Source organism: Peromyscus maniculatus, chromosome 14, assembly GCF_049852395.1.
Source record: "Peromyscus maniculatus bairdii isolate BWxNUB_F1_BW_parent chromosome 14, HU_Pman_BW_mat_3.1, whole genome shotgun sequence".
NCBI lineage: Eukaryota > Metazoa > Chordata > Mammalia > Rodentia > Cricetidae > Peromyscus > Peromyscus maniculatus.
The window spans coordinates 36,292,173-36,318,950 of record NC_134865.1 but is presented as its reverse complement, the minus strand read 5'-3'; the positions used below and the strand labels follow the sequence as shown (position 1 = coordinate 36,318,950).

At 38.2% G+C, this 26,778-nt stretch overlaps 1 protein-coding gene across 3 annotated transcripts in view; it reads right to left on the bottom strand.

Moving 5' to 3' along the window:
• Positions 1–26,778, bottom strand: part of Hdac9 (histone deacetylase 9) — an 844,224-nt gene that overhangs the window by 127,981 nt on the left and 689,465 nt on the right. For all 3 annotated transcript variants that reach the window (XM_042260715.2, XM_016002464.3, XM_076550778.1), the window contains 2 exons: positions 23,214–23,333; positions 22,811–22,908 (listed from right to left, as the gene is read on the bottom strand). In XM_042260715.2, the coding sequence (XP_042116649.2) occupies positions 22,811–22,908; positions 23,214–23,333 (218 nt within the window). The remainder of the gene's footprint in view (positions 1–22,810; positions 22,909–23,213; positions 23,334–26,778) is intronic.

The following is a 26,778-nucleotide window of genomic DNA, read 5'->3' as shown; positions in this document are numbered from 1 at the left end:
TCTAATAAATAAAGCTTGCATGGAGAACAGAGGAAAAAGCCAGCCACTACATTAAACATAGAAGTCAGACAGTGGTAGATTCATCCAGATCTCTGTGAGTTCAAGGCCACAGTGGAAACAGATCCAGCCATGGTGGCACAGGCCTTTAATCTCAGTGCTAGTTAACCATCGAGGTCTGGAGGTCTAGACAGACAGACAGGAAGTGATAGAGCTGGGCAGAGAGAGGAAGTGAGATGGAAGGACACAGAAAAGACATAGGTGTGGGTATACAGGAAGTAGATCTCTTTGGAGGCTGAGGAGTTGGTGAGGTGAGGTTGGCTGTGGCTTGTCCTATTCCTCTGATCTCTCAGTTTTCACCCCAACATGTGGCTCCCGGTTTTGGGTTTTTTTTTTATTAATAAGACCATTTAGCAATTCATCTTACAATTTAGACTCAGCATTTTACTATCACTTCCCACACAGTCATCTGAAGTATCTCCACATTTCCATTGACTCTGCCTCTGTTCCTCTTTCTGTATTCAGCAGTGCTCTTATTTTTCATACTGTAAATTATGCCACAGCCCTGGAACAACTTAAATGAGCAGCAGCATCAGAATCACTGTCCCTGCCAGGGCCCCCAAGAGCCATTAGCCATTAGATCCTTACTATTGACACCAACACACACACACACACACACACACACACACACACACACACACACACACTCTCATACACACTCACACACTCACACACACACTCACACACACATACACACACTCTCACACACACACACACACTCACACACACATACATGTTTTGGTAAATATATATGTATATATATTTATATATATGCATCTATGTGTGTGTGTGTTTACAGCTAATGCTAATAATGTCAACTGGACTATAAACATGTCTTAGAAAGACCTTAGAAAGGTATTGAAAAAGACCCTTTTTTATTAACCTGACCTGCTTATTCGCAGTAATGGCCAACTGCACCACATTAGGAAATTTCTGAAACTTTCCTGGTGAGCTATACTCACATAGCAACAGGCAGATAGACTTTAGAAGATATAGCTTATTTTTTTAAATCTTGTCTTCTTAAAACTGGCCACTATTTTCTGATACCAGAGGAGTTTTGACCATGCATCGTGTCTAGAAAGTAAATTAGATGCTTCTTGTCTGACTCTAGTTTCACAAACTGAATAAATTATAATTCAATCAGTTATGATTATTTTTTGTCTAGTAATTTTTACCAGATAGATAACTTCTGAGAACACTGACAATCAACTTGTTTTTGTAAAAAATTGATTCATTTGGCTAATTCAATTTCATAGAATTTAATTGCATGAACATGTTCTGTAGGGACAGACCACTACTGCCCACTAGAAGAGTCTATAGGTTGACAAGTTTTCTGCTGTTTTGTCAGTCCATTAAAAGACTAGCTCTTCATTAATGAAAAGGAAATGATAAACAATGGGCATTAATTCTAAATCATAAAAAATTTAAAGGGGTATTTTAAAGGTAAGGTGGTACATGTTTTATTTTCAACATAGTAAGGAAGTATTTAGTAAGAGATCTTAGCATTAGACTTATAAAGGTGCTCTGAATTTTGGATCATGACTTGAGGAATGTGGTGGTTTGAATGTAATTGGCTCCCAGAGACTCACACTATTAGGAGGTGTGGCCTTGTTGGAGTGGGTGTGGTTTTGTTGGAGGAAGTGTGTCACAGAGGGTGGGCTTTGAGGTCTCAGAAGCTCTAGTCAGGCCTCGTGTGTCTCAGTCTCTTCCTGCTGCCTCCAATCCATATGTAGAACCCTTGGCTTCTTCTCCAGCACCATGTCTGCCTGCATGCCACCATGCTTCCTCCCATGATGATAATGGACTAAACCTCTGAACCTGTAATCTAGCCCCAATTAAATGTTTTCTTGGTCATGGTGTATTTGCATGGCCTTGGTCATGTTTCAGCTTCATGGTAATAGAAACCCTAACAAGACAAGGAGGAAGTCAAACTTTAAAAAGCCAGATGAAATGACATTTGACACCATCACAGGCCAGCTATGTTGGTGATGATTGTCAGTGTCAGAACCTTCAGCTACTAATCTCAAGTGGCCACTTAGAACTTCCAGAATTTATAAGAAACCCCCAAACTCATATTTTCCCTACCTGCAAATTTATTCTGGTATTTAGTGGAGTCTCCCATTTATTTTAATAAACAGAGTTATGCAAAAGTCTAGGACATATTTATTTAATGTTTTTAAAGGAGTCTAATATGTCAAAGGTATTTTCTCTGTTTCATTTCATTAGCATAAGTCACTCTGGCTAAGATGAAACACCCTACACATGATCTGCACTAAAGCAACTCTGCCCTCTAGGAGGGAAGTTAGCCACTCCAGCTAAGGGCTAGTTTTAGCCCAGGCTTGGAATGTGTTCACAAACAGGTACAGACATTTCATACTAGAGCTGATAAAAACCTGAGTACTCCCACAGAAGCACTACTTATTCTCCTATTCCAATATTGATTTTTTTCCTTTTGTTTGGATTGCTTTCATTATTTTGCTGGTTGGTCCTTTTGTGTTTATTTTATACACACACACACACACACACACACACACACACACACACATATGTATATATCTGCATGGATACCACACCCACATGATATGCAAACCATAATATATACTAGAAAGAGAAAAACCTCTTTTACTTTGAGCTCCTCAGCATGAGCCCTCACAAGGAAATGCATCCCAGTTGTAATTTTATTTTAAGAATATTCCTCCTGGGAACAGTTTAAGAAACTTTCTTCTCTTGCATCACTTCCTGGTTCCCATCAAGACCTAGAATAACTATTTATTTTATCAAAGGCTCATTATCCAGTATGTTGTACATTGTTTTATGTCAATTAATGGCAGAACAAGTCAGGAAGGCTACATGAACTCAAGTATATTTATCATAAAACCAATGAAGCTTCATTGTCAAAATCCCTCACTCCCAAAGGCCTTTTCCAAGTCACGTTACCTGTCTTTTTGTCTTTGTTTTTCTACACTTCCACATGGTAGAGGCCTAAATATCAGGTTGAGTGCCTGAGCAGGAATGATAACACTGCATTAACTGAAATCCTTCTTCCTTGACTTCTCAGGATCCTTTGCATACCAGCAAAAGGAAGCACACATCTAAGGCTGGGATGAGCAGACTTTTATGAGTTAGCACTCCATGCTTGGTTTGTCCTCTGCCTCCAATAGGACTACTGCACACTTATGTGCTTTCCATTCAACACAGATAACCACAGCATGGGTCACTCATTCCTAAGGCACTTTTTATGTAAATTCATTCTCAGGAAAATACACCTCTTCAAAACACCAAAGGCTCAACTGAGATGCTGACTAAGGCGTCACAACAGAGTGATTTATTTTGTACCCTCAGTGCCATGTCAGGAAACCTCTGTCTGGGAGATGGGTCTCCAATAACTTTAGCCTCCACGGTGTTTCCTCCACAAGCATGTACCTGCATGAAAGGGAAGACGCCATTGCTCAGTGGCTAGTTTCACATTTGAAAAGAGGAAGACGGTCTAATGAATCTAAGCATTCGGGAAACCAACTCTGGGCTGATGTTCCTTAAAGTAAAGAAAGTGGAAAATGGTTTCATTTCATAAACACATTTAAAAAGACAAAAGTAATTACAGGCATTTGATGTTAATGAAATTTTAACAAGTTGATTGGATGATGTAATAGAAGTCATTTCAATGACCAACATTTCAGAAAAATTACATCATATAAATTTAGGTCTTAACCTTTCATGTGTACACTTTGAAAATTAAAAATGCAGTTTAGTGGGAAGGCAAAGAAAGGATGGAATTACTAATGGATAATGCTAAAGCTGAATAGCAAGGGAAGCCGAGGGGCAGGTGCTGCAGCCCAGATGTTCCTGGGGAAGCTGGTAAGGGGGAATCGGAAGTATGTCCCTTAATTCATATTTTGAAATCTTCTCCCCTAACGGGGCGGTTTAATAAGATGGCGGCCTTCGAAGGTGACTAGCTGATGAGGCTGCAGCTTTTAGGAAGGGAAATAGTTCTTTGATGCAAGAGCCACAGAGAGGTAGGTACCTAGCCCCTTAGACCGAGCAAAGACTCAGCGGGATAGCAGAGCACAAAAACGACCCTTACCAGAACCAGAATTTGCTGGAATCTTGATCTTGGACATCATAGTCTTCAGAACTGTGAGAGATTAATTTTTGTTTCTTGTAAGCCACCCACTCTGTGATATTGTATTACACCAATCTCAAGAGTTGGAGGTGGGGATGGACTAGTTTTCTACTTTGAATGAATGATGAAGGCACACAGACACGCTTGTTTTCATCATGGCATTAATTCCCATGTGCTCTTGAGAGCGGTCCTTCCCAAACCTAAGGTTATTGGTGATGGACAAAGGGTAAGATACAAGGGTTTTAAACTTTCAGGAGACACACATGTTCTCAGTGTTCTGGGTCCAGACAAGCTCATGAAAATCCCTGAAAGAAAGCTTTCTATGGATCTGCTTACAGGGAAAACCTGTCCTTCTATGATCAGTTTGGCTGTACTCGAACAGGAAGCACAGGAGTCTGCATGGCACACACGTACACCTTACAATCACATTGCAAGTTCCCAGGCACAGCCCTCAGGAGAGTAACGGGACCCAGTGTCACCAAAGAAACCTGCATTTGTTGTGCCACCAGGAGGAGGGATTGCTTTTCTCCGTTGCCTTTTAACCTACAAAGTGACACAAAGACCACGTGTCACAATGCCGTCTCACCGCTCTGAACACTGTAGTGTGAATGATGTTTCTTTGTTTGTTTTTCACGTATATAGTTCGTCCTCTAGGCATGTGCTGGGGCCACTGGTGCTTTCGCAGTCGAATGGATGTGCTGTAAGGAAAGCACACGGAATCTGCCGACTCAGTGCTTTGATAGTCACAGGATCTTTTGAATAAATACGTGTCAACCACAGCTGTGGTTTAATAAAGCTCAGAACATCTGTATATCTAGAAATACTATCTTTTAGAATAAAATGCCGCTAACACTCCATGTACCCAGAGGATCTACTGCCAAAGCCATGTTCCTTTCTAGTCAGGGAGAGGGATGGAGTCTAACATTTACTGTCTCACCAGGGCCTGTGTTCTGTTGCTATCATTCAAAATACTCATAAGGCAAGTGTCACTTGACACATCTTCTCATTAACTCACAAACAATTCTTTCTTTCCCTTCACAAAATATTGTAATACATGAAAAAATGAAGCTTTAAAACTTTGTAAATCCATAAATGGATCTACTCATAAAACCAATTATATGTTCACACCATAATCAGTTGCAAAAGTTCTAAAAGAACCAATCCATATTTTTAATATGATGTATCTGATCAAAAACACACATGGGAGATATGTGTCTATATTTAAGCTGAAATTAAATATACACAGAGACTGCAAAAAAGACACCAATTTGCTATAATTTTGAATGGCAGTAACTTGACCCTAAGAAAATTCACTGGGTGATTTCACAGGGATAGCAAAGGAAACCAACCCGCTCTTCTCTCCCTTCACTTGCTGATTTTGCTTTTCCTTCATCTTCATGAGAGTATTTTATCTAAGAACTGCTTAGACACAATCCTCAAGACATGAAGAGATCACCCACAAAACATGGTTTCTCAAATGACCTACTTATATGAGAATGCAGTACTATATACTGAGACTCATATATTTATTTTTCCATTAGATAGTAAGATTCTCATAGGTAGATTAACTTTACTTTTATATCACATTTATTGAATTAATGATGAACTACCTAAAACATTCACCATATTTCTACCTGTCTACCAGGAATTTAAGCAACACTGTGTTTGGTGGAATGTTAGTCTCAAATTAATTTATTGGTACTTTAAAGCGGAAAGCTGAGAACATCTGGGAGCCCAATTATTAAATAATTTGAGGAAATAATTCATAAAAGTTTGTGCAGTGATAGATATTTTGAAAAGAGTTTTTTCTACTAGACTTTTTCATTGTTGAGAAACATGTATTAACATTCCTTAAATCTAATGTTTTGCTAATACAGCTTGGGAAACAATTTCATTGATCTATCAGAGTACAATTATTAGCGGCTATTCAGTGCAGAAGTCTTTTGGCATCCCTCTTACTCTACCTAGGCTGACATTTTAAACAATAGGAAGTCCTGAAAGCAAGGTATGAGGAACTGGCATGGCATGCTCAGGGTGCTAGGTTCTGTTGAGGACCGTCTTCTTGGACTGCAAACATGCACTTCCCAGATCTTTTGTTGGTGTGTGAGTGACAGAACAAGCTCTCTTGTTCCTTACAGTTCCTCACAAGGGCACTAATGGAACCAGTGTAGGAATCAGTGTAATGGAATCACCCTTAGAACCACATCTAGGCCCTACTCACCATTCAAAGGTCCCATCTCCAAGTACCATCATGCTGGGTATTAGGGCTCAACATATGAATGGGGGTGACACAAGCATTCAGTCTATAAGAATTCCTAATGAAAAATAAATTAATATTTCAACTGAGCTGAGTAAACCATGGCTCTTCCCTTTTCTGATCCAAGCTGATGTCATGTTAATGACTGGAAAATTCTGGGAAGGCTCACTTTCATTTCTCTATGAAAAGAGAGAGGCTGGAGAACAGGTCTCAGTTTTGTCTTCCCAATCCTGTTGTTCTCTGACTGTTTACTGTGGACCTCGCATCAGTTGTACACTGCCCTCCTAGAGAGCTCCCGTCTTGCACACCTTAAGCACTGAATACTCAGAAAGAGGGATGAATTGTCCACAGGGTCACATTATTAGAACACACTAATCAGGTTTACTTAAATAATGCAAAAATACTTAGTTATTTCTTTCATAAATACCTACATCTGAGGGTATAACTTACACATTTGCTACTCACAGACAGGATAAATAGGGCAGGGAACGGTTGGGGAGTGCATGTCCTGTTGCTTTCATAGCACAAGCAAATTTCTGAGAGAGCTAAGAATTGCATAACTCTTTATTCACTCAGATGCAAAATCTATCCTTTCCAACTGGATTACAAAAGGAATAGCCACAAGGCTGGAGAGTGTGGGTCCCTGTCACTTCTCAGCTGATCCCTGAAATGAAACTTCCATGTTTTTGTGTTTGGGGAGCATTCCATTTTGTACAACCTCTTTGTGAGAGATTCTGGAAGTGGGCATTTAATTTTGTAGGCTCTCCTGAGGGGTCTTTATTCCTCAGGGTGTCAGGATAACTCTCAGCACAGGAGGGTTCCGCACTCATTTCTACTTCAAAGGTGAATTAATAATAATCCTCCTTATTATAGAATTCTACCAGACCCGCTGGAGTGATGATTAATTGGGAGGCATTGACAGTTTTTGTTTTTCATTTTATTTTTTTCATTATATGGTGTGCAGTCATTTTAGCCCCTAAATATAACTTTTCTTTCTGGTGGGGAGTGGGAAGAGGCACAGTGAAAATGTTTAGAGAAGTAATCATTTGCTTAAAAAATGGAAATTGGGCTTCTGTGTTGTGAGGAATGTATGTACATAACACTGAAATCTAACACTGGTAAACGATCTGAGTACCTCAAAGTGAAGTTGCTGCCTTCCTACAGTGGCCTTTAACCCTGCCCTTTCCTCCAATCTGAGAAGAGCTGATGTTGATGGAACATATAATGGCCCTTTCCTGTGCAGTAAAGTCAGCAATAAAGCTTAGTAATTAAGGGTACCAGGGAGGCCCAGCCCAGCAGGCTAGTGGTGTGGCGAACACTTTTAGAACTTCAAACAATATCAAAGTCACTGAGAAACGGGCCTAGCGCAGTTCTGGTTTGAATTAAGCCTCACTTCCACACGCACTTTTCAAATCCAAGCTCAAACAAGAAAGCCAAGGCCTTCTGGATTTCATTAGAGCCAATTATCTTATCTGTTTCATCTCAGGCCTGACCCTAAGGCTGGCAAACAGCTATTCAGTGCATTTGTGTGGTTGTTTGAGAAAGCCTCCAGTCAGCCAATGGCCCCAGGACCTGCTAATTAAAACACCGTTGCCCCTGCCTCCAGTGATTAAATATTTTCAAGCTTTTGTAAATAATTTTTCCATTCTTTGCCCCAAGCCTCAAAGGTCCAATACATGCAGTAATTTATTTAGTTTGTCAGAGAATACTGTTGGAAATAGGGTCATAATGGGACCTTTGGAAACTTTTATACGTCTTCGTACTTCTGAAAGTGACAGTTTATAAACCAGCCCAATGTGTATACTGTTTCTGATGTAATTATGTCCTAATGGCCTTTCTCCTTTTGAAGTGATATAGTGTATAACAGGCTTACATTTTGTCAATAATCATATTTCCTCAAATGTCTACTTGATATCTAGAGTCAGAATTTAATGAGATCATTTAGGTCCTAGAAATTGTACCGAGGTACTTTGGCTTTATTTATTTATTTATTTTTTTTTCTGGAAGCTGGGTACCAGACCCAGATTAGCTTTGGAAGAAGACAGCTAAACAAGGAAAATGACTTTTGCTTGCTGTCTGTGAGGACCTGGTAGGGAACAAATCCTAAGAAATCCCCAAGTGAAAAATGTGGCAGTGCAGTTTCAAGAAGGGGAATATTCGGAGAGAAGAAGCTTAGGGATTAGAACCACTGAATTCAAACCACTTCCCGGGCCTAAGGCGTGCTGGGAATAACCCGAGCAGAAAACACTTCCTTGCAATGGGGTTATGAAGAGACAGAGGACGCCAGAACCTATCCGTGATGCTCGGATAGACATGAGACAGGAACGGCCTGGTAAATGCTCCAAGAAGCTCACATCCTCGTTTGCCTGCCCTGACCCCAGGGCCATGTGCCCTGAAGTGTATGTGACTGGAAACAACTCCTAGAACAAAGGCAGACAGAGCAGATGAACACATACAGACACCCGTCTTGCCTCCTGGCTAGGGCACAGTCATACTCACGCACGGCTCTTCCAGCCAATCCAGGCACCTTTTATTAGAGGGAAATAAAAATGCAGAGTTTTGTTTGTTGTTGTTGTTGCTCTTTTTGAAGTATTACAAGAAGAAATTTCAGCTCATTAGCTGCGTCCAGTGTGCATTAAACACACCCATGAAAAAGAACTCTTACACTGAACAGTTCAGCCTCTGTTGTTCCTAGAGTGACACTTTGGTCTGACTCTAAATAATAGGCTTTTAATAAAAACATTCACCAAAGGCAAACAATTAAACAATACATAAAGCACCAGGGGGCAACCTTGTGGTTCAGCTCCAGTTAGAAGCCCTTCCAAAGGAGAGCATGTGGGCATTTTATAAGAAACAATACACTTCTCCAAAGATTACGAAACAAGAAAATTTAAAGTTGGGCCATGTAAGTGCTTCTTGACCCAGGATTTTGTGTTTGCCCTTGACAATGGGATGATGCCGTCCTTATCTTGTAACTTTTCAAGCGGTGGACTGTACTGAATTTTACATATTGTCGCTATTTTATAACAAAGACAAGCTATTGAAACTGGTACTGCAAATTAAGCAAAACCTTCATATCAATTAAATATTTTCATTGGATTATGCATATAATTATTTGATTTTTACATCTTAAAAAAACTCAGCCAAATGGAATATATTAACATTCTTTGGGCAGACTCCAGTTCTCTGAGTAGTTTGGGAATTAATATGTTATTTAAAGAAGTCAAGACAACTCATCCCTGCCTTTTCCACCTGCTGGGAACCGAATGTAATTATGTTTGACGGAGGGTCAGCAGCCATTGCATTTCTGAAATGGAATTTTCATTTTATAATTTCTGGACTACAAAGTGTTAAAGTAGCAGAACTGTGTCTGGAGAGGGGACTGGCATGTATGAAAAAACAGTGTGAGTGGAGCAACTCGGTATCTAAAAGACAGGGTCCCAACAGGAAGTACGGAAGAGAGAACAGACTTTGAACACATGCCTAGTTTATTCCATCTCAGATCTTGAATAAGCCTCACTTCATGGCTTTGACTTTGGCTCTGTTTCATTAAAATGCTCATTTGTTTCTGAGACTCAGTCTACTTCAGTAACTTCAATATTGCTATTATTTCACAAAGCTCTAAGAAAAAAAATTCACATCCTACGGCAGTCGACATTTTGATTTTAAGTGCAATAATACATATCTCTATAATGGAGAAGATAATATATGAATACATTTTGAAAGCAAAATATCCCCAAATTGAGATGTGGATAGATCTAAAATTCTGCTGTGCTTCAAGACAGACTCAATCATTAATCTTCCCTCATGGTTTCCATATTATGAAATATGAGCTACTATGGTAAGAATGCTTTTTTTTTTAACCATCTTTCTCCTGCATTTTATAAGCTCTCTGTCCTCCTTGTGGCTTTACATCAATTCTGTTCTTCAGAAGATATTTAGACACCAGTACCCAGTTCTGCTGTGCCCACAAGAAAGATGGGCAGATTTATACCAGATACAGGGATAAGCCTTTGCCTTCCAGAAGGTGCCAGAGGAGTTTAAATACCTACGTAAATGAGAACAGATGTTGATTTGCAAGTTTCATCTATATGCTTATATATTATATATAAGAGATGGAAAACTGATTCTACCATCCGGGTGTTTGGTGCCCTGTGAATACTGGAACTGTCCCTGAAGGCTCTGCCACCACATCATCTGTGAGCCTCAACCCTGTGCTTGAGACTTAGGAGAAGCAGAATTTTCATGCGTATGATTTCTCCACTGGAGGAAGTCAATGAGTAAATTCTCCATAGTAAATCATAATATTTATTTAGTTCTCACAAAAGGAATACAGATTTATATTCACAGTATATTGAAATGGTCCATTTTTCCCACATTACTTATCATCTCAATAAATCTAGTTTTGGCAAACTTCAGATGTAAAATCATGGAATGAGAAAAGAATTTTCTTCAGTTAAAAAACAAAATAAAACAAAACAAAAAACCCCAGCCACACTAAAACCCAAAAACATTGAACTCTGGGAGCTGTTGGCTGAGGAACAGGGTGAGTGAGTTTTGTTTGGGCCAGAGCTTTCCCTTGTCAGTAAATGCAGTAAAATCTTAGAACTCTGAAAAAGCAAGAGAGAACAAGAGTGAAACTTTAAAATTTCTCAAAAATATTTATCTTCCATTCTGGATAGATCACAAACAACTGTATAATAGTGAGATCATTTAAACTAGTAGTCCAACGGATCTGTTATTTCTAGCCTGGAAACTTTGCAATAATATTTTGTGGACTGGATTGTGATGTCTTGGTGTCTCAGGGAACTCCACATACACTGGGAAGATTTTGTGAAAGGTGGGAGCTTTGTAATTCAGTTTTTCATTTTAAAAATGAAAACACCATTTCTAAGCACACAACTGACCTCTGTCTTAAGAGGTACTGCTAAGGAAACATGTTAGTTAAATACAGCCATTCTTTAGCTACCCTTTATTGTTCAGAAAATTGTTTAATTACTAAACAAATTCATGGAAATTTTAGGTTTTAGAATTCATTTAGGGCAAAGGAAAACATCTTCTTAAGATTTTAATAGTTTACTGACCCTTTAAAATAATTTTTAAAAGTAAATTATAGCATTTGAATTACTTTAAGAAGCTGTCCACTGAAGATATCATTCATTTCAAAACTACAGGACTTTAAGGTATTTCCTGGACTCTGTTAACTTGAGCTCCATACTGTCTAATAATATCATATCTCTTTGATGCTCAGCTCAAAAATCAAGTTTGCAAGCTTCCTGAGGAAGACAGGTGTGTATAAGATCAATTTTCTCTCAGGGTCAAAGAGCAGAAATTCTAAGGGTATCTAGAGACACACACCTATAGAAATTGTAATTTTTTGATGAAAATTGGTACAATATGTTGCACAGATGAGAAAAAATGCTCTTATGTTTATTCCCAGAGCAAAAGAGCAGATAGAGCTGACAACTTGCTAAAATTTACTCGTGTGGATTTTGTGACCAGTTTTGATCAAATTCCTTGAAATATCTCAACATTCTGAATATAGAGAACAGAATATGGATAATAAATAAAACTGTAGCTTACAACAGCCATAAATTTATACATATTGGTTTCTATTGAAATAAAATATTAATAGATGAAAGTCATTACTGCTTTGTTCTCAGGATTGATTGACAAGTTCAGATTTGAGGCCCACATCGTATTTATTAGCCAAGTCTTTCAGAAAGAGAAAATGTGGGCTTGATTTGTAAGCTATGATAAATGGTCTGGGAAAGAAGGTAGCAAGGCCAATTTGATATGTACAGTATTTCATATTGGCAAATTGTTTCAAGAAATTTTATCCTCATTCCTAAAATGTCTTGGGCATCCTTGAGAAAGAACGTACTATCTTAAGTATAATATATTTATTGTCACTGATGATGGAGGATCCATTCTGAGCCCAGGCAGCAGCAACCACAGCTCTCAGAAACAAAACAAGACCCCCAAATCATTTGAGAATGAGCTTCAAATGACAGCAAGTCATTCTTTCTTTCGAAATGAGGTCTAAAAGTTCATTTTTTCCTACTAAAATTTAATTTGCTTTAGGTCTTGTGATATGTCTCTTATTTAAAAATCTAACTACATATATGAGCAGAATATGTTTCTTTAAATAAACATGAAAAAGTTCTATTGTAAATAAAAGCCTTGTGATCAGGAAGGATGAAGTTCACAGGGGTCTAGTTTGAATCAATAAACTCTTACTATATCAAATGGACAGAAGCTCCTTAGAGATATGACAGAGAGGAAGTCAAAGTCTAAGAAATACTTTTCAATTTCAAAATGTTGCTATTGTTGAGGTGCCCAAGTGTTTGAAAACACAACCTCACTACATTATTATTTTGTCACCTGTACTCTAGTCAGAGTACACAGGCTAATAAGTATTGTCTCAAATGACCCCAAGAGTATTGCCATCAGAGTGTTGACCACCATTTAGAAGCATGTGATATCAAGAGACCTGGAGAGCTTAAAGAGGCTTGGTGTCTTCAATGGAAAACAATAGCATTTTAAAAAGCACCAAGGATTTTGAAAACAAACAAATACCAAATTTTATAAACTCAATGCATGCTCTGGATTGCTATTATTATCATTATATTCTTCTTGTCCCACTGGTATTGTTTTCTTTTCAATTTCACATTAAATTATATTAAAATAAGAACAATATCCCTAGAACAATATTTACTTAGTTATCCTTACCAATGTGGGGCAACTAAGCATTTAAGCATTTATGAATGGTCTTATTTAATTTCTTAGAAGAAAATAGCCTTTCTTTAGTATGAAAACATAACAAGGGATTCTAGAAATATTCTTCTAAAATTAATTATAAAATGATAATGTGCTTGATCAAGTAACAGTGTAAGAAAATAAGATGTACTTATTAATGTTCCTGCTCTAAATGATCTGCTGTTGATCTGTGGCAAAAACAATCATGCGAGGCAAACCATCATTCAGTAGTTGTCAGAAGAGTATGTGTTAGTAAAACCCCATTCCATTCTTATAACCAGTAGAGAAACAAACATCACTTCTATTTTGAAGAATTTGAGAGACAGAATTGAGAATTTGAATGAGGAGCTGAGAGTGTTTACTGCAGGCTTACAGTAGTAAATTTAAACTTGATTATGAAGTAAGCAGATAAGTACGACCTGAAGACAGAAGGAAGAGACAGAGGGTGATGGGACCACTCTCTCGTCCTCCAGGGCTTGACTGTTTTAGCTTTAGTTGACTGTATAAGCTTTAGTTGCTTATATAGCCAAAGATGGTTAGCAAAGTCTACTACATGAAGCACAACACATTTTGGTGAAACAGGTATTTTATAAGTCAATAAAATGGGGGAAAGTGGTGTTTTCAATAATACTATCAAGATCTATAACTTAAATTTTTATTTCTAGAAAAGATAACCCTAAAATCTCCCTCTCAGCACACTGAGAAGCCTCAGTCAGGTCTGATTATTCTGAGTTGATTTTGCCTTGAGATGACTTTCTCTGTACAGCTCATGTTACAGACATTTGTCTTTTGGAAAGTTTCATCAGTGGCAAATACTCATGAAAGTAGCTACAGAATATAATGCAGTGACTTGGCGTTTATTTCTTAAAAATCAGGACACATTCCCACAATGCAGACTGACAGCCCCATGACCCTTGTTCAGAGACTCACATTTTGAGGGCTGGCATCATCTTCACTCGGAATCTCTGGGAGCTTGATCCTGTAGAAACTGAAATTTGTGGGAGCTTATGTGCCCTATATCTCTTTGATAAAATAGTGTGCTGTTTGTGTACAACCTGTGCTTATCTGTCTATATATTTTAAATTAATCAATCAATGAATTTTATAGTAGCAGGTATCAAACCCTGGGATATACATGATAAGCTATATCCCTAGCTTCCTACCATACTGTAAACTCTACAACACTATACTGCTTAAAGAATAAGACAAGAAAAAAGTTTCTAAATATATTCTGTACAGTTGCTTTCAAATATTGTTCACTTACTACTAAGTCCATGGATGTGGACCACGTGGACAGGGAAGGGACTCCACTGTGGTTCTCTTTTGAAAGTAAATAGAGGGCATAGATGGAGGTAAATATGAAAGGAAGGTAAAATAATAAAAATGATTCTGAAAAAGGCATAAAAATCATACAATTAATCACACAATTAAAAATTACTTATAATATATGAAGTTTTGTATATATATATATATATATATATTATCGATCATATAATATAATATATAACAATAATTTTATATATAATTATTTTGCAATGAACTTTTCTCATCATGGCTGACAATGCTACCTCCAAGAGCTGAAACCACCTAATAGAAACCCAAGACCAGACATGAGAAGCCCTCTTTAGACAGTCACGGCTGTCCAAGGAACTCTCAAAACACACAGCCTATTGCTGTTGCCCTTAGTTGCCCTCTGAGGTAGAAGGTAAGTCTCTACTGTTGGAGATGCCATGCACTTCAGAAACAGGGCCCAGAGACCTCTGAGCTGAAACTGACATGAATCCCCCTTCCCTAGGATTTCCATAGTACCAGAAAGTGATGCCAACTTCCTAAGGAGGGAGGCAACCAACAGACCTACCCCATTATGATGTCTATGATCCACCTCGACAGCGAGCATGGCATGCTAACCTGAGACGGCAGCAGTGGCACACACACCTCAGTGGCAACCAACAACTCCCTACTAGGACTTGTGACCTTTTCAAAACTATGGAAACCATGCCTAGTAACGGAAATCTAGCCGACCAGACAGGGCTAATGGAGAAACTACAGGCATCACTGCTAAACCATCATAATCCCCCACTGTGTTCACATGAAACACCCTTCTCTTTGAAACAGATGGAAACCACAAGAGATAACTACAACCAATAAAAATGCAGAGCTATGGAGCCCAGTCCCAACAGCTACACCTACAAAGCATTTCCTCACCTAAGGCTCAGGGACCATTGCAAAAGAAGGGGCAGAAAGATTTAAGAGTCATAGGAAAGGGCATGTGACATTGTGTCTCCTAGTAATGTCAGAAGCTACATCCATAAAGTCTCAACAATATGACTGCTCAAACAGAACTTAACGAGGATGACACGAATGGACACACCAAACTGGATGGAGAAAGCTCATGTGACCTCAACCCTACATAATAGGCAGCCAAGGAACACTGATAATAGGAGAAATAGTCTTCTCCAGGAAATAGTACTCCAATTGGTTATCCAATAATAAATGGTCCACCCTGGAAATATATGTGAGTAACAGTATATAGACTAAATAGGTTATACTTAGGAATCTATATGCATGTGATAACAATTAGTGAATTAATAAAGAGGCGTGAGTCTGAAGGAGAATAAAGAAGGGCACATGAGAGGGTTTGGGTGGAGGAAAGAGCTAAGGAGAGATGATACAATTATTTTATAATCTCAAAAATAAGACATTTTAAAAGGCTACCTAAGAATTGTCACTTGCTAGGCATTGGTGGTACACACCTTTAATCCCAGCACTCAGGAGGCAGATCCAGGCAGATCTCTACAAGTTCAAGGCCAGCCTGGTCTACAGAGCAAGATTTAGGACAGGCACCAAAACTATACAGAGAAACCCTGTCTCGAAAAACCAAAAAAAAAAAAAAAAAGTCACTCATTCATCCAGTAAAATAGGCAGATGATTTCAAGACTGCCACCATCTTCTTTTTGTACTGAAAATTGTTACAGGGAAAGAAACTATGTGGAGATATTTTCGTCATTAGATATAACTAGAAGTGTAGCACATAGACTTCATTAGCCCACTAAAAACAAACAATAGCAATTGTAGCAATAAGATAATCAGTTTAATAACAATCACTCAAAGAATTATACATTTTAAATTAATGGGCCTGTTGCTCATAAGGCACTGTAAAGAATTTAGGATCACTGGAGTGATGTCTTCAATGACTGAGCAGACAGTGTTTAGCAGGCACCCTGACATCTGTTGAATAAAGAGAAGGCATCAGGCATTCTCTCAGCAAGTGAAAGGATGTTCAGAGTTACCGGTAGCCTTTTCAAATGTGTCCGGCTCATTTAAAGCATCTTGTGACGCTCCTCTTAGCGTCCTCACTTTGCCTCTGCTCTGACTCCGTCAGCCAGTATCATGGATGAAGTCTTCACCACACAGTCACCATTTCTGGGTAGGTGGGGCAGCAGAGGGCACATGAAAATCTTACATTTTGGCAATATTGATGTGCCTTATCACTCCTCAGTATTTTAGGGCATAAGAGAGTAGCAATGTGGTAAAGCAAAAAAGGCTTAGAGGTTAGAGCCAAAATCTAACTTCAGATCACGGCTCCTCCAGCTAGTGTACTGTGACTTATACTCAGAATTTTAATTAGCCCCAATGCTTATAAAGTTTCTAAACTAGGACCTGGCATATAAGACCTCATTATAAATAGCCATAATTGCCTTATAAATGGTAACCTTGGAAACATCTCTTAGTTGAACATAAAATATATTTAATATTATTGAATATTTTCTGAAATTCTTATGAAAAACCATAATTTTAGTCTTTAATTATCCAGAGATGAATGGTAAGTGCTTGTAATCAATAGCAAATCATCTATAATAATTTAGCTACTTCATTTTTAAAATGGAGTTCACAGTAAACATGAAAACACTTGTCTGCCTACAATTTTCATCTTGTCATAGAAAAATAACATAACAGAAATCAGAGTTAAATACATTGAAATTTTGATGCAATCCATCATGTTATTCTGAATACTTTCACTGAGAATGAGGCTTTCCTTTCAAAGATACTTATAACAGCCAAGAAAAAATGAAAAATTAAGAAAAGAGAAAATACACTGATTACCTGTTTCCCTGCCTCCTCCATCTACACTCAAACATGCATACCTGAAACATTGGCCAGTTAAATGCAGGGGAAAAATGGTTGTTTTGAGGGTGAACTATTGTTACTTTTATTTATTATTCATAAGCCTGTCACTGTAACAAAACACCTGAAGTAATCCAATGAAAAGGGAAACGCTTTCTCTGATCCAGGGATTCAGAGGTTCCCATCCATGGTGAGCTGGAACTGTACTGGTGCAGAGCATTGTGACTGAGAACAAGAAGGAAACTGCTGACTTCACAGGGACCAGGAGGCACCAAGAAAGAAAGGAAGAGCATATCATGACTTCAACAGCACACCCACATGGCCTAACACCTAGTGGGCTCCATCCATCTCCTACAGTTTCTCTACTTTCCAATAGCACCCTTACTATGGGAACAAGTTTTAAACCACACAAGCCTGTAAAGTACACTTCAAAAATAAAGCAATATGCTTAGGTGAGAATATTACATTTAAAAGTAATTCATGAGACTGAGGAGACCAGAATTCAGATCTTACCTGAAAGCCAAGCAAACATGGTAGCCTTCCTGTAATCCTATCACTAAGAAACTGGGTATCCTCAGAGCAATCTGGCTAGCTAAATGAGATAATCTGTAAGCTCTTGGTCTATCAGAGGCCCATCTCAGTAAATAAAGTAGAGAGTCTCATTATCAAGATACCTGTTGTCACCGGGCAGTGGTGGCACACGCCTTTAATCCCAGCACTTGGAAGGCAGAGGCAGGCGTATCTCTGTGAGTTCAAGGTCAGCCTGGGCTACAGAGTGAGTTCCAGGAAAGGCTAGCAATGCTACACAGAGAAACCCTGTCTCGAAGAAACAAAACAAAAAACAAAAACAACAACAAAAGATACCTGTTCTTAGTCAGCCTCTGGTTTTGACACATAGCAGTACACATGCACAGACTAGTACCCATATACATGTGAAAATACAGATACATCATGCCACATATAAATGTAATAATATGTTTTATTATATTAATTATATAATAATATTATATACATGAAATAATAATTATTACATGTATATGTGGCATGCATATGCATTATTATTATTATTTCTGGAGTCCATATGACTTAAATGCAAAATTTATGAATGCCAATGGATTAGATAGCTAGCTAGCTAGCTAGCTAGATAGATAGATAGATAGACAGATAGATGATAGATAGGTAGATAGATAGATAGACAGATAGATGATACATAGGTAGGTAGATAGATAGACAGACAGACAGACAGACAGACAGATAGATAGATAGATAGATAGGTTGATAGATAGATGATAGAAAGTGTCTTACTTTTCTATTGCTCTGATTAATTGCCATAACCAAGGTAACTTAGAATGGAAAGTATTTAAATGGGCTTATAGTTTCAGAAGATTAGAGTTCATGATGTTATGCATGGTGGTAGCAACAGCTGATAGTTTACATATTGATCCCCAAGTAGGAGGTCATGAAAGCTAACTAAAAGGAATGAATCTTTAAAAACCTCCAATCCCACCCCTAGTGACATACTTACTCTAGCAAGGGCACACCTCCTAATCCTCCACAACCAGACACCAGCCAGAGACCAAGTACCTATAGAGGCCATTCTCATTCAAACATTCACTTTCCCTTCTCTGGCTTGCATAGACCTGTGGCCATATCATAATGCAATATGCATCTAGTCCAAACTCAAAAGTCTTCACACATCTGTCTCAACAGTATCTAAAAGTACATCAAGGCAATTTCTTGTTACTCCTTGGACATTAAAAAGCAAATTACATACTTCCAACATGCAATGGCACATAATAAACATTATCACTTCAAAAGGAAGGAAGAGCAGCATAGTGAGGAAATACTGGATTAAAGCAAGACCAAAGCTCAAGGCAAATACCAGTTCCTGCAGCTCCATGTCCAAAGTCAAAGGGCTTAGATCACTCTGCCCTTCCAGCTTTGCTGCCAAAAACACACTTCTGTCTTTTGGGCTCTTTCTACTTGTATTCTGCTCTGCTTAGCAGATATCGTAAGGCTCTGACATCTCTAACATATTGGAGTCTCCAACACATCCTAGGTTTCACTTTCACAGTTTCATGCAATGGCTTCTCCAGGACCTTTATTTTCTCAGGGCCTTCATTCAGGGACTGCCCTGCAACACATGGCCTGGCCTCAGAGGTGCTCCTAAACTGTGGAGGAAGGCTCTACAATCTGTGTATCCTTGACGACTCTGAAGCCAGAACCAAAGAGAGAATGCTGTCAAGTTGGTATTCTGGCTTGGAATGAGCCCCCTTGAATCACATTTGTAAAAGCTTTTCTTTGTTGTAGTTTCTAGGAATTTAGAAAATCCCTTAGGCCTTTTCCTTTCACAAGTTGAAAGTTTCCTGGGTGGGGTTTCGCCCTGAGAGCTCTCACTCCTCCCTTTATTCCATTCTGTATACGGCTTCTCCTTAACCTCATCTCTTTTGGCCCAAGCCTTGGCTCCAATATTAATCCCTAATTCTCTTTTCTTCTTCAAATGGTACATTTTGTGTTTCTTTTTGTCTTACTTGTTCATTTTCATTGTAGATCTGTATATGAGTGATTACTAATAACCATGTGACAGAGTCAGCATTAGGCTGTCTTGAAATTTCCACCAAAAAAATTAGTTCATTGATTTTTAATTTAACCCCAGGCAAATTCTTAGGACAAAGGCAGAATAACTACATTCTTTACACTCTTGCCCAGCTGCTGTTGAAGTCCTTACTTCCCTCTGAAGGCCCTGGAGTGGGGCTTCCACAGTCCATAGTTCTTATTGCTGTCCTCCAGGCTCCTAATAGGCAGCCCATCAAGCCCTGTTTATAGCACTCAACATCTTTTCTATTCTGAAGTACCAAAGTCTTTCACAGTCATCCAGAAAATTACAAGGTCACAGCAACCCTGTACCAACTTCTTAGCTATTTTTCTATTTCTGTGGTAAAACACCATGATCAAGGTAACTTATAAAAGTTTAATTGAATTGACAACTTCAGAGCATTAGAGTCCTTGATGGTGGAGCAAAAGCATGGTGGCAGGAGTTCACATATCCACAAGGAGGAGGCCAAGAGAGCTATCTCAAAAGGGTATGAGTCTTTTGAAACTTCAAAGCTCACCCCAAATGACAAACCTCCTCCACCAAGGACACTCCTCTGACACTAACTGGAAACCAAGTATTCAAACTTTTCAGCCTGTTGGGGCCATTCTTGTTCAAACCACCACAGACAGCCAAACAAAGTCATAGAGCAGGGCCAAAGTCTTTATGAATTACAATCCATTCACCTTCTACAAACGTCCCTTCCTGCCCTTGAGTAACAATGACAGACCATTTCATGTGTCCACACCATTCATGAAGTCTTTTCACTCTGACTAATGTGGATCTACCTTCACCCTCACGTGGGCAATTTCCTTTTCCCACAGCAAATTTCCACTCATACTTAAAAGGCTGAACAGTTCAGTCTTCCCTGACCTTTCAGGGAGAGTCAGCCTCTCTGCCTAAGCCATGTGGGCACCACAACAGTTACACTCTGCTTCTCTAATAATGCCTGTAGCCCTGAACTCCAAGCACCACAGTCCATGCATAAAGTGTGCTTAAGAAATATTTTTGAATGAATTGCTTACTTTCTTGACTCATTCAAAACAAATTTACAAGTATTTCCAGGCATAAACATTAAAAAATAGCCATGACAGATTTTCAACTAATAATAGTTTTCACTTAACTCTTATAGTTTAAAATATGGTTCTTAAATAACTATGAATATTATGCAGAATAGTTTTTAATTCCTGCAGTAGTATACAAGGCCACTTGTGTAATTAAGCTCAGGTAACAATGAACTGGGGAGTTGATAACAATTTACTAATATAACTTGCCCACTTCCAAGCAAACATAGTACCTTTCTGGATTCACTTACTGTTTCAATCACGAAATAAAAAAGTACACTTAATATCTGTTTTTATATTATTAAATGAAATTATGTTCAAAGGAAACAAACTCATCTACCCTTCACGTGATGTGAGTATAAATAGGAACAAAATATAAATTGCCCTTTACCACTGTGCATGCAAGGTTCATTTCTACATAGAGCTGATAATTGAATGTGTATTATGAAACCACATTAACTTTATATGTTATATATGTTAATGTCATTAACATATACAGTTATTTATATATGTTATTTATGTCATATCTTTTTATTGTTTATATTTTTATATGTTAATAATATTAACATCTACAAAGTCCTTAGAGTTCCTTTAAGATGATAATTACTCCTAAATAATATTTTAAACTTGATGCTAATTAAAGCAAAATTTTTTCAAATACAGCCTAAGTTTATAGTAAATAAAATTGTTCCTACTTTTGCTTCTCTAAGTGCTGTAGACACTTTTGTGTATATATTTTTCCCAAAGTGTGCATCAAAAATGTGGGTAGAATTTTCCTTTGTGTACCAAATACCAAGTCAAGCATTGCTATTTTACAAGTAGCTACTTTTTTTATCTGTTCTGTGGACCTTTTTTCTAACATGTGACATTTCAATGAGAAAAGGAAAAATGCGTGACAGAGAAGACAGGAACTCGCCAGTGTCGCTTACTGGAACTTTCCCTGGAATTCCTCTTTGCTCAGCCATATTAGAGAGGACTTCTCTTTTGGGGAATTTATAAATGGCAAATTTCAGAACTATAAATACCTCTCATGTTTGTTTTCATACAGTTGTTTGGGTTTTGCTGTTAACTAAACAAAACAGTGAGGAAGCTGTGCATCACCAGTGAGTTAAACCTCGGGGTCTTGCAAGCTGAAGCTCACATGGGGATGATGTGTGATTTCTCCTTAGACAAACCTTTCCAAAGAACTTGGTTTGTTTTGTTTTTAATTCTAGAAAAGAAATGCTTCTTTTAAAATTTCACAGAGGCGGGGGAAGGAATGGAGGGGGCAGAGAGACAGAGACAGAGAGATAGAACATGTGTGAGATATAGACAGAACACAACATTTTGTTGTTTGAGTTCATTGTCAGTCTTTGCTTAGTAAAAACACAAGTGGCAGAATTCACTCCTAAATTAGCTGAAAACAAACAATTGGCTAATATTTTAAAGTGAGCAGGAAATAAACAAAAGTCTTTTGCTATCAGATGGGATATCCCAGGCCAATATTCTGAGAATTCCAAAGGGATTTTAGCTTGGGAAATGCTGCTCTACAAAATTATGTAGGTATTAAAGGTCTTCTCAGAGCATTCACTATGTGAATGTCTATTGTAAAACCACTTTACCTATTATAACAGGCAGAAGTTTCCAGACAAAGTCAGTTAATAACAAACTTTCTCCCTTTGCTGTGGGAGGGAAACACAGTCACTGGTCCATATACCTCTATAAACACAGCTAGTTCTTGATGAGCCTCGTTTCCTTATGCGTATCTCCACATGGCTTTGTGGAGAATTCACATTTCTCTTTTTTCACGTGTGGTATTTTTTAATGTGACACTTTCAGAGAGAAAGAAGTACCAACCTGAAGGCTTCGAGGTACTCAGCATCTCCCATAGGGGGGTCAAGGCCACCTGTCCAGGCAATGTTTATGTTGTAGCCTTCTCCCAGGCCTATTCCAACCTGGGAACAGAAAAACACACCGCTGTGGATAGAGAAGGGAGGAAAGGGAAGAAACAAAAAGTGGGAAACAAGCACATGGGAGCCCTTGCAACGAACATCAAACACGGCGTCAAATCAGCTCCGCTTGACAGCTAGCGCTCTGGGTTACGCACTTGTTCTGCACGGGTTCTTGGTCCTGTGGGACAAGTGGGTAATCTGGTGTAATTTAAAACACCAGCAAAGGACAAGAAAATTAGGGGTAATCACGCAACGCAATTACCTGCGAGATACAAGTAAAAGCAGGGCTCTAAAGAAATAAACCGAACCTCATTCGGGGCTCCGCTGCCGGGGAAAAAGTTCCCTTCATCATAGCGATGGAGTGAAATGTACAGGACGCTGGGGTCAGCATAAAAGGCCTGCTGTGTACCGTTTCCATGGTGAACATCCTACAGGGAAAAGAAAACAGATGACAAACACCGGCACATCTGACTCTGGAGACGGCTCTCCCCGTTTCTGGTTCCCCCTCTTCCTACCCCACCCTCTTCTCATTTTCTGTCTTTTCACTCGTCTTTCCCTTTCTCCCTTTCAGCCTACTTCTACACCACCCCTTTACTTCCTGAACTTTCGGGCAAATTACCCTTTAATGCTCTCATTTTTTTAAAAACTGGCTTCTAAAAACCAGGAAACCACAGCGAGCATGCCCTGGAGACTCCAGATGAGCAGTCACTGAGAAAGCCCAGTCCTTCGGTACAATTAGATATTTATACATCGGCGCTTTGTACTCTCTGCCTCAGTGATGGAATCCTGCATCCTGTTTTATAGAGGAATTTTATGACTTATTAACTGCCAACAGTTCATAACCCCTCAGGCTTAATTAACTAGCCTCATTGGCCTCTGGAAAAAAAAAAAAAGACTAATGTTTAAACTACAAACTAGTCTTTTTCAGGAGGATCTATGGGTTACAGAGCATTTTCACAATTCTTGACAGAACACTAAACCTTACGTGTATGCCTTGATTTGCCAAGTCCCACCATTAAGGTCAAAGGCTTTGCAACCAGCTGAATAAATTGGCTTTCTTGAAGCATTCAGTTCAGTTAGCAACCCCTCAGCAGCTAGAGTCACTTCAAAAAGGATGCCAGATGGGAAAAGGACTTCACACTACATTTTGCTAAAATCACGACAACAGGAGTAGAAGCAACAGGGCCATGAGCTCGTTAACTGTTAAGTCATTTGGGCCAAGGCAGGAAGATGGCACGGGGAGTCACACAACCCAGTCCAGTCGTCTCATAGATACTGACTGTATCATGGCCTCGTCCCAGCTTCCTTCCTCGTCTTTCTGTCTTTCCCACACCTCTCCAACTTCCTGTCCGCCCCGCCCCCCTCAAAATCCTATTATCAATGAATGAGTAGATATTTTTTTGGACATTTGCAGATGATAATGATTCAAATTTTGATGGTTCTTCTACTTTTAATATAGATAAATGTCACAAATGACATTACTAATGGAAACAATAAAAGGAGTAACGTTTTTAAAATATCTTTATTAAAACAAATTCAGGTATTAAGGACTTCAGTTAATGCACTCAATACCTCCTGAGGAAAAAGAATGCTGACCTACATATTTTATGCAGAGAAGTATTATTGTTACATTATTCACTTACATAGTTATAAAGAGCTTTGTTACCTTGTAGCTATTTAAGTACATTGGGCTTTATTTTATATCAGTAAGATTTACACTGTTTTAAACAATGATTCCTACCTCTGTTAAGTGAACACACTATTAAACACCTTGGATTAATTAAAAATTATATAGGACACATGTTATATCTCTACTCTAAAAATAAGACAACTGATACTTAAAGAGTTTCCATAATTACTAAGAATCTCTAGACAGTAAGTACTTTGTGAAACTGGTTCTTGAATCCACTCATTACCGCCAATGCAAAGCTAAATTATAATCTTATTTTTCTAATACTTGTAGCAAGCTTATGAAGTGAATTTTTTTGGAAACTAATTATCCTCCTTGATGTTGACAGAACCTTTTTCTTCTCCAATCTCCAGCCCCCAATTCCACTAGACACTTCCAAAGCCTCCTTGATGCTGAAAACCTCCACTGAGCTTGCTATCCTTGGGTATACATATGGTAATCCCGCTGTGCTTTGCATATCACACTTAACCAAAAGAATCATACTACTCAGGCAGATAGATAAGAATCATCTCAGAAATTTGCTCTAGCCAAACACAAATGCATCAGAAAAAAATATATATAACTTGCTGAAAATATATTAATTACTAGATTTCTGAATATTCAAAAGAAAGGGAAAGATAGTAAAATTGTTTTTTATGTTAAAAAGGAAACAATTTAAGCCACAATGTATTTTATACTAGCTACTACTAATCTAGAATATGTTTAAAAAACAAACAAAACCAAAATAACTCTAAAGAAAACAACAGTAGGATCATCCCTGCTTCCCTCCAGGAGCAATAGTCAGGATTGTAAGACAAACTTTGTTCTGGATATAAGAGTCCAGAGGTGGAAAAGCAGAGAAAAACACTGCTTTGACTATTATTACTTCTTTAGTGACATTGGAAAAGTTTATTTAAGAAGAAGGGGGATGAAAAAGGACACTTTTTCCCTGGTACAAAGTCATCTGCTCTTCAAAACTGAGGTGCTTGTTAGTGCACACACTGTAAGAAATGCATCTTGTTCACAGCAAAAGAAAGAACAAACCTCGTATACATTATTTATAAAAATACACAAATTCATCCTAATCCTTGAGCAATGCTGGATTCTGTATTTATTTGCCAAGTCCTTAGAGATAACTATGGACACATGCAATCTGTGTGGGATAATGACTTAGAGTATAGGGTTGAGAGTGCCTTCTGATACTTAACTCCAGTCTCCATGTCACAAAACATTTAAACTAATGACTGTTCAGGAACTATCTGAACTTGCTTCTCCATGGCAACAAATATATATCAGACTAAGAAATAAACTTACTTGTGCCTATGAGACATTACCATAAAAATGTAATGAATTATCAAAGCCTTAAGATAGATATTGAATCTAAAATGTACTTAGAACTATGAAAAATGCATATCAATATTCTACTGGTTAAAGAATATACTATAAAAAGAGATTCATTATAATAATTTAGAACCTATATATTTTATTCTTATCTAAAAATGGCTTTGAATAAATCATTCATTCTGCCAGTTAATATTATCCTTCATAATTATTTATTACATGGAGACAAAGGTCTAAATATTTTTGATCAACAATGGAATTTCCTAAAATATAAGGATATTTGAAGTAACCTTTGTGTTATAAAGAAAAAAAAAAGAAGAACTTAAGGAGAATTGTGATCTTTCCAAATTGCCTTCTAGGTCACATTACCTAAAGTCTGTATGATTCAAGCAAGAAAGCCTACCCCATGGACGTGCTACTAACCAGAACACAATACTGTGCTCTTGCAAGTGGAAAGGCAAATAAACCTACTTCCTTTCCATAGTGATCAGCATATCAGAGAGAGAAAGAAAAGACTTCATAAATAATTGAAATCACACTTGCTTAACATGTAAAACACCTCTGAATTAGGCCCTAGCCCAAAGAGAAGGGGAGTTGCAACTATGGCTTTATATTTACTTCGATATAAAAATATCCAAACTAGCTATTAGACAATAGAGTAAGACTATTTTTAAGGGCCCCAGAGCCTCTGTGGCTAGTGAAGGGATGAAGATGTTTTCCCACTGAAGAATCTCCATCATTTCACTGTAACTTGCAGAGCAGACCTATGGGCCAGGGGGAATGGGTGTCTCCATATCTGGGGCCTGTGAAAACTTCCTTCTCAGTCGCTGGAAGAAACAGGAATTTCCTCAAAGTACCCTGCA